At 38.8% G+C, this 8982-nt stretch overlaps 1 protein-coding gene across 1 annotated transcript in view; it reads left to right on the top strand.

The window, feature by feature from the left end:
- Positions 1-1064: 1064 nt before the first annotated feature.
- cxadr (CXADR Ig-like cell adhesion molecule) overlaps positions 1065-8982 on the top strand; it is a 52812-nt gene continuing 44894 nt past the window's right edge. Inside the window, exon 1 of the mRNA XM_077547090.1 lies at positions 1065-1231. Coding sequence (XP_077403216.1) covers positions 1180-1231 — 52 coding nt within the window. The 5' untranslated portion in view covers positions 1065-1179. The remainder of the gene's footprint in view (positions 1232-8982) is intronic.

Here is an 8982-nt window from a genome sequence, read left to right as displayed (position 1 = left end):
TGACAGGCAAGATGGCAAATCCTTGTTGTAGCCAATATGGGTTTTTGTTCCTGAATTTGTCCTCGGGTAGCAGGCGTCACAATACATTTGCTTCACTACAGATGCCTCTATGCTGTGCAGATGGAGCGCTAAATATGATTTCACATCTGCTTGACATTGTGACAATGTCTGCAGGTGCACAACTGTCAATAGGACAGTTTCCCCAAAAAGTACACTGATCAAGAAAGAAATCTAGCACCATTTTGAAGACATTTCCATGTTGATTTAAATGTCTGTTGTTTGCTTTTTTTTGCCAGCAAATTTCTGATATTTTTGTCAATTTTGTGGGCATTTTATGGTAATTTTCGGGATTTGTAGTTTTGTTTCGGGACATTAATTTTTTTCTACCTTTTTTTGTTTTTCTTCTTCTTTAAAAAAAAAAACTGACTTTTTTGGGCAATTCCAAAAATATTTTAGGTTGATTTCTGCCTTTCTTTTGTTTTGGAACATTTTAGGTTACTTTTGGAACATTTTCTTTTGTGCCTTTTTAAAATGCAATTCTCTTACATTTATGGCAATTTCATGGACATTTTATGATACGTTTCTGCTTTTCCACTTCTTTTTTGGACATTTTATGATCACTTTTTGTAAATTTTTAGGTCATTAAAAAAAAAAAAAACGTTTTCATCTTTTTCTGACAATTAAAAATGGAATGAAATTTGGAATATTTAATCATTCATTAAAAAAATCTAAATCATTAATTAATTTGAAGAATTAATATATAGAAATATTTGATAAAAACATACAAATGAATATGTAAAAAACGCTATTAATTTCTCCTATGTTAAATTGATTTAAGATCCACAGGAAGCCAAAGGTGGGGCCTAAAGAGCCACATGTGCCACAGGTTGCAGACCCCTGGCTTGAGTGTGCTCACCGTTCCCTTTGTTGTACTGTATTATGATTGCATAACGCAATAACTGCGCCCACCGCCAGATGGCGGCACTGTATCTAGTTGAAGCTGAGAGTAGGTCACGTGACACCCTGCGGCTCCCTGTGCACCTGCAGAGAGGAGGAGGAGCGGACTAGTCTGGATGCTTGGCGAGAGCACTGCTACCGCCTTTCTCTCTTCAAACACACCACAAGTTTTTTCCCGAGCAAAGTTTCGCCGAAAGGACTTGGACTGACACTGGGACGGGGATGGAGGTACCGAACGCCTGGCTGTGCTGTTTGCTGCTCAGTATTTTGGGGGGTAAGTTTTTTCCCCCCTCTCATTAAATGCTACTTCGATTCCGACGATATTTTTCCGGCGACGAGTGTTTTTCCCACACGAATGGTCAGCCACGTCGTCCTCGTCGTGTTTTTGGAAAGCTAAACCAGTGGCGAGAAACTGGACTCTTGCTTTGTTTGAATGGATTAAAAGTGCTGATAACTTTGTTGTTTTCTCACGACCTTTATGACTAGTAAGGTATTTAAAATATATAAATAAATAAATAAAATACAAACATAGTAGAATAAGCTGCACAGCTGTAGCCAATTCCGATCCAAGGTCAGTTTTGGAAAGCAGAAACAAGCGTCGAAACTACGCTCAAATTAAATTACCACAAGAAGTTAAATTTTTATAAAAATGTCATATTAAGAATAGGAGTTTGATATGACGAAATGAAACGATTACATGTTAATTTGTCCTGCTGTTTATTAACACAATGGCTGCAGGGACTTTTTAACCTGTGGCTGCAGAGCTGTGTTCACGCTAACAAATTAATGTAATGGATTTAAGTTACTATTCAGCCCTAGTGTAGAATCAAAAGTCACAGTATTTTCTTCCTAATCAGCCTTTCTATTTGAATATTTTTGTGATGATTGCCAATTTATAAGGCGTGCTTATGTTTTTATATGTGTGTATAGCTTAAAACTACTTAATGTGTTTCTGATAAGTACATGGGGTGTGTTTTATGTCCTGGAATTTACATTGAAACTCACAATACTAACTCCTCCCACCCTAAACAATAAGTGACGCCTGATTGTTTTTGTTTCATTATGTTTTCTGTCAGCATTTATTGAGATGCTTTTTGATTTTAAAGAGATGCTACAGGGCAGTGGCATTTGAGCAGTCATGTTTTATAAAAAAAAAAAAAAATGCTTTGTTGAGATTGTGGGGCATGGAGTGTATACAATGTTTAGATTTAGAGCTTTTTTTTTAACACTTCTTTTGTCACACGGCTCACATTTTGTGTGCGTGCTAGTTTGGGCTCATTACCATCCTAATGGCAGCGTGGCCTCATCATTTGGGCAATGTTCCACTTCAGCAGTCAAGAACAGTATCTGTCTGGTTGGTAGCATTCTTTTGACAGTTTTCTCTTCAGGAGTAAATAATATCTGTGAAGCGCTCTTTAATGGTGAAATAACAAGGAAGGGCATTTCTGCTCTACTTTCTTTGTGCTATTTGACTGATGCAATGCATGTGATTATATAAGGGAAAACAAAACAAAAGTTACTGAAATATCTTAGCTAATAGGGATGGACTTTTAATTATTTTTTCTCCACCAACTTTTGTTCTGGGTTCGCTTTGGGGTTTGTATGTACATTAAGTTTACAGATGATGTCTATAGGTGTGAGTGTAAAAGGTGGATAGCAGTCTAATTTTAATTCTTAAAGGGGAAGTCAACCTCAACATTTTCGTTAAAATAATGTGTTGTACACACATGGCATTCTGATTAATGTTCAACTAAGCTGCAAAAGCCACCCGTTTTCATCCATCTCAGAGGGTGGCCATTTTGTGACTTTTTTTCACAGTTGCTCAGGGTTCAGGCAGCGACCTATCACGGCTCAGCTGTTTTCTGAAGCTGCGCTGTGATTGGTCATTACCTGAGCAACGAGTAACTGTGACGTCATTTTCAGTTAACAGAAAGTGGCAAAATGGCCGCCCTCTGAGATGGACAGGTGGATTTTGCTGCTTTACTCATATTTCACAAACGCAATATTAATCATAACATTGTGTTTAGAGTAGTGGGGTCGCCTAGAACATATTATTGTAAAGAATGGGTTGACTTCCCTTTTAATGTGCCCTGTGATTATCAATATGACTGGATTTCACCAGAAATGACAATCTGTCCAAATGAAGGGTCTGACCACTTCAACCTAAGTACAATGCAGCAAGAATTTTGAAAATAAGATGAAGCGTTTTAGCTTTTTGTCTGAAATGTTTGAACGTTACTTAATAAAAGTAATTAGTTACTCATTACTTGCGCAAAAAAGTAACTCAATAATTGAATTACTTCCAAATAAAAGTAACCAGGCAAAGTAAACTATTTTCACTACTTCACTAAAAAATGCTTTATATCAAATAATTAGGATTTTTACGAATAGTTTTAAAAGGACATTTGAAATGAATAGGAGGTAGTAATTATTTAGTATTTATTGCACTTAGACTGACAGCGGGAGGTTTATCCTGGTTTCTATTGGCTGCTACGACTGCCAATCATGAAAATTGGCACCTGCTGATGACAACACGGTTCAGTATAGTTAGTATTCACTGACGACACGGGATCGCGAGTCGGCCCCTCATGGTCGGTCAACTGTTCAGCGGACTCAGCTGTGTTTCTATTGTGTTTACACCGAATATTCTTTTGTTATTGATGTATGTCACCCCCAGCTTCCTCTAACGTTACTTGTGTAAGCAAGACCTATGTGGAAGATTTAGCTCAACACTACTTTGCAGCGGTACACGTTGAAACATTTGATTAGTGGAATCAATTGGAATACAAAAATGTGCCGATGTTACTACCCAGACCAGACTACATGGCAACTAGGGGTGTGCCAAAAAATCGATAGGCAATACATCGTTGCGGGCCTCAATACAATACACATATCAATATTGCTTGTTAGCTTTAAATAGGCAGTTAAAGCAAGGTTGCTTGCGCAGGAACAGCAGCCTCTAAAGTTTTGTATGAGGCTTGCATTGTACTTAACAAGTAGTCTTTGAAGTCAATTGCCTTCAATTAGTTCACGTGTTGCATGAGCGCAGCGGAGAAGACAGGGATATGAGTGCCTTAGGTGTTTAGTTTGCATCGTAGCCTACTAATTTAAAAAAAAAAAGTGTACGTGTGAAGTCTGTTTTAAAAATAGCCCATCAGTGATCGGATACTGTGTCTTGCTAAGAAAAATTAAAACAGAGGAAGAATAAACATTTATTTACTTATAAACTAAATGTACCATTTCTTCTACATTTTGTTTAAAAACAAACTAGAATGTATTACATGGGGAAAAAATGCAATTATTTCCCCAAATATATCAAATAGGCACATTTTAGAGCTGTAATTTTAATACTTTTATATTTTCACTCCTATCGGCTCATGCCTATTCATAAATGTTCCCGGTTTGTCTGTGAAAGCTGCTCCTTGCTCTGCAGTGCGTGCACATTTAGTCCAGGCATGCCGCTTGGTGGTAAACCAGAAGAGCTGCTAACAAACACATTTTTGCCATCCAGCATAATAAACATATCATTTAGGTATACATATGACTGTTACACTAAAAATGCAAGTAAATGAATGTAAAATATTGGGATATGTATCGCCTTGACGATCATTTATTGGGATACATATGTATCGCGATATGTATCGTATCGTGACCCCTGTATCGTGATACGTATCGTATTGTGAGGTTGTTGGCAATACCCAGCCCAAATGACAACGTAGGCTCTGAGCTAAGATGACTCCCAAAACACGGACTTTCGGCTTTTATTGGATGCTATGTGCATTTATCATTTGTGAATTTGAGGTAAAGAATCTCGGGTTATTTTTAAACCAAGTTGGCTAGTTACCCGACCGCTCTAGCATGTAACAACAAAAACAACAACAACATTGTTGATTCATCACTTATTTTTGTACACTTTAACAACAATTTCAACTTTTGGGCTGCTGGCAAAGGAAAATAAGAGACCTTAAGGAGAGTATTTGGAGAGATCTCAAAATTGGAACATCTTGACCACCATCTATTTTTAGCCAAGGCTAGCCACGGATAGCGGCTCACATATATCACAATCGCATTATGGTAAAGCATTTTTACCATCTTACACTGAAGCTTTCCTTAATAAAAATGGTTAGAACACACTTCGGTAGATTTATCTTTTTAATTCCGGACAATTCTTTGTCCATTCCCATTCGACATGACATGCCTTGGACCCGTGAATGGCACACAATGCGGGGCAAATGACGTCATGTGAATACTATCTATTGAAGCGGGAATGTTTTGTGACTTTGGTAATCGGATTGTGGTTAATTGGAAAACATCATTGCCTAATGCCGTTAGTTTAAACGGCGTTATTTCCCAACAACAAAAATCACCTTTAGAAAACTGGTATAAACCCCCCATCAAAATAGAGTGAAACGGTAAAACTTCATTATTTCTCAACTTTTCTCCTTGATTCCTTGTCTTCTACTCGAGGAGCTGTCAGACATTTCTTCCCACTGTTTTGAAAGTCACCACTGTACATATAGCTTACCCCCCAGCTACAGTATCTGCTGTCCCCTCCATGTCTACCACTGGCTCTTTAGGTCAATACTAGAACAATGTCACTGACCTCGGAAAAACAGAAACCTGAGGAAACAGAGCAAGCGTAGAGTGCAGTTACCTGATAAGAGTGTAAGTGAAGGCTGTGGCCAAGAGCCGGTTGCTTGGTTACCTTTTGAAAACACACTCGCACTGATCCTGTGAATGCACTTTTGTGTGTGCGTGTGTTGTTTGTTTAAAAACGCTACCCTCCTGCTTTACGTGCACGTTCTATTTAACAAGAAACAAGAAACCCTGATATTTTAAACACTGCTGTAGAATGTGTGAGATCAGGATTTTTTTTTTTTACTAGCAGAATAACTGTGGCCACCTTTTCAAATGACAGTGAATTTGTAATGTAATGGAGTTGATCAAGGTTCACAGGTGTGACAAGAAAGATTGTCAGAAGCCTGACTGGGACAGCTTTAGCCATTGTCATTGGCCCCACACAGCTGGTAATGACTTGAGGTCACATTCAGCGGTCGTGACCCAGCCGTCCATTGCCATTACTTCTCTCCTGAAACAGGTTGCACATAAGCAGATGCTCACTCTCAACCTGTCCTTGAAAATGTAGCAGGAACATGTGGAATTAGATTACACTCGGGAGCACTGCTGCGTCCGTCCTCCACAATCTGAGGATGGGGACGGGGACCATAGTCCATGAATATTCACAATCCCTGGGCCTTAATATTTTAGCATGCCTGTGCCTTACGAGCCCAGTGCCAAGTCCTGTTAAACGATGTGGGAATGTGAAATCCTGCTGATCGTGCCCACGCCTCCCCACACTACCTCTGCCCTTTTTCTTTCCCCTCCATTTCATTTCAGTATAACTCAATGAACAAATCGCTGCCGACTACAAAATGAATTGAATTGAATAGTAGTGCTTGTTTCCTGGTCCATTTAATGGCTGAGCAGCCGCTCCGTATTCACAGCCCATTCCTTTCTGACAGGTGGGGAGTCAAACTCATTCCTGGAATGCCGTCAGAGCGTTCTTGTGGGAAGATATTGCAAAGATTTTCCTTTAATTCTTTGCCCACTGTACATTGATAGACATAACAAGTGCAGAATTAGGGTTAATGTGTGGTCAAATAATTTATAATTTTCAATATGACTGTCTAAAACCCAAATCTACTGCATGTACTGTAATAGGAAAGAGTATTTGACAAAATATGTTTGACATACCAAACATTTGGGCATCTGGATCAAAAAGAAGAGTGTCTTCTGCTTATCCCTTTAACATATCCGTTTACACAAGGTCATTGCAGTGCTGAAACTACCCCCCCCCCCTCCAGGCCCCCGAGTCCATCGGTTATCTTGCCACGCTTCTGCAAGGGTGATGAATAACCGCAAAGCACATTCATCACCTAGCCACTTGATGCCCAGCCCCTCCAACCCCCTCAGAACCCTTAATGGGACATAATAATGAGCTCAGGGACAAATAAGATGTAGCTGGGATGATGATTATAAGGGTTTTGCACACAGGACTCTTTAAATGACCGTGTCAGGAGGACAAACTTGGATGTTTTTTTCTTCTTCTGTAGACCATAGGTGTCAAATTCCGGTCCTCAAGGGCCAGAGAACTGCAGGTTTTGGAGGTTTCCCTTCTCCAACACAGCTGATATATGATCAGCTCATCAGCAAGCTCTGCATAAGCCTGATAACGATCCTGGTGATTGGAATCAGCTTGTGTTTTCAAGAGGGAAACCTCCAAAATCTGCAGCACTGCGGCCCTCGAGGACCAGAGTTTATACAGGTCGATTTTTCCAGAAGTTTCCACAATAAGGTTATGTATGTGCATTTAATTTCTACCTTTATTGTAACTTCTCGGTATGCAGTGTGGATGAAGTAGTTTGTTGTTAATCTATGGTAAAATGGTAAGCGTTGCATTTTCAAAAGAACGGCAGCCCAGGTGACAGCATTGTTATTACCTGCAAAGAGTGCAGAAAGAAGTGTGGCGTGTATTTCGGTTTTTAGAAGACTGCAGATGAAAAATGAATCCAAGATAATTACCAATAATTTACAGCCGAGAGTGGAGGAACTGATCGCCATCACTATCATTTCATGGGGTCGCTTACCCATGAAAATTCATTTTGGCTATTTGCAATATCTAATGTGAAAAAGTACATAGGGTTTCTGATTTTATATTGTTATTTGTTGTGTTCATATTCAGAATAGGACATATTGCAATATTTTCAGTGCATGTATCTATCTGTATTTCTCTTGACATTTCTTTTACTAGTATAGCAATAGAGATCCGGATGTTGGCGTCCCAAAATGGGCGTTAGCGAAGCGATTTTGGCAGCATAGAAAACACATCGGCCACTTTGAGTAAACGGCAAACGCCACACTTTAACAATGATTGACAGCTGATGTGGACCAGCTCCTACAACGAGAAGAGGCAAAAAAAAAAAAAGATCAAGCATGCACCAGGCTTCCAAAAGAGGAACCAATCCAATGCAAGCCAATGTTGCACTTTGTACAACTTTGTAACTAACTGTTACCACACGCAAAATGTGGGGAAATAATTAGTTTTGTTCAAATGTGCTACTACGGTTTAATAGAAATTACACAGTTGAATTTAATAACTGACCAACACCATTAAAAATACTTTTTACGGCATAAGTGATGGCGGCCTCGGCCAAATAATCAGCTGCTAAGATGCTAACGTACCTAAATAACATTGCAAGACTTGCGTGAAACTGCTACAAATCTTTATAGTTTTATAGGACTTGAATGTTTTAGCACTGACTGGTTTGGCACTTGAATTTTTGTTGTACATGTTCCACTGACAATAAAGACCGTCTCTATCTAACTTGGATGGCATTTTGAGCACACATAAAGGGGAAATAAATCCGGATTGTATAAACTTTAAAGCCTTTGTATGATCAGATTTGAAAGCACTCACCGGCAAGAGAGGAGGTAATTTCACGTAGCAGCATCGCAGTTGGAAAAAAAAAAAGCCCTCCTGACACTTCAAGGGCAATCCAATTTGTCCACCTCGCACATGTATATCATGTATGTCTTTTTCATCAAAGTGACTGTCAATGCCTTACAAACTTAGGGCTGTTTGATATCAAATTATATATATATATATATATATATATTTTTTTTTTTAAATGCATTGCATGTATAAATCGGCATTCTACATTAACTCATTCACTCTCAGACATTTTCACTGAAGCGATCCCCTTCGCTCACAGCTGTTTTACTGGATTTTGACTGATTTTGCAAGGCCTACAGAATATTGTGTTTTAAATGCTTTTAAAACATGGAACCTACCAAAAGAAAGATTGGAGCCTCTTCTTTCATGAGAAAAAAAGGATGTTTCTATCTGTTTCCGTTTTCCAGCAATTAGCATTTGTATATAGCTAAGTTTCATCATTATTCACAAATCTGTTTAAAACTGTATGAAAAACAGCTTTTTTTCAACATGGCCCTGTTTGATCTCTTATA

This window comes from Vanacampus margaritifer, chromosome 16 (assembly GCF_051991255.1).
Source record: "Vanacampus margaritifer isolate UIUO_Vmar chromosome 16, RoL_Vmar_1.0, whole genome shotgun sequence".
In the NCBI taxonomy this organism is placed as follows: Eukaryota; Metazoa; Chordata; class Actinopteri; order Syngnathiformes; family Syngnathidae; genus Vanacampus; species Vanacampus margaritifer.
Note: the sequence above shows the minus strand (reverse complement) of the source record. Positions and strands in the feature narration are given on the sequence as shown.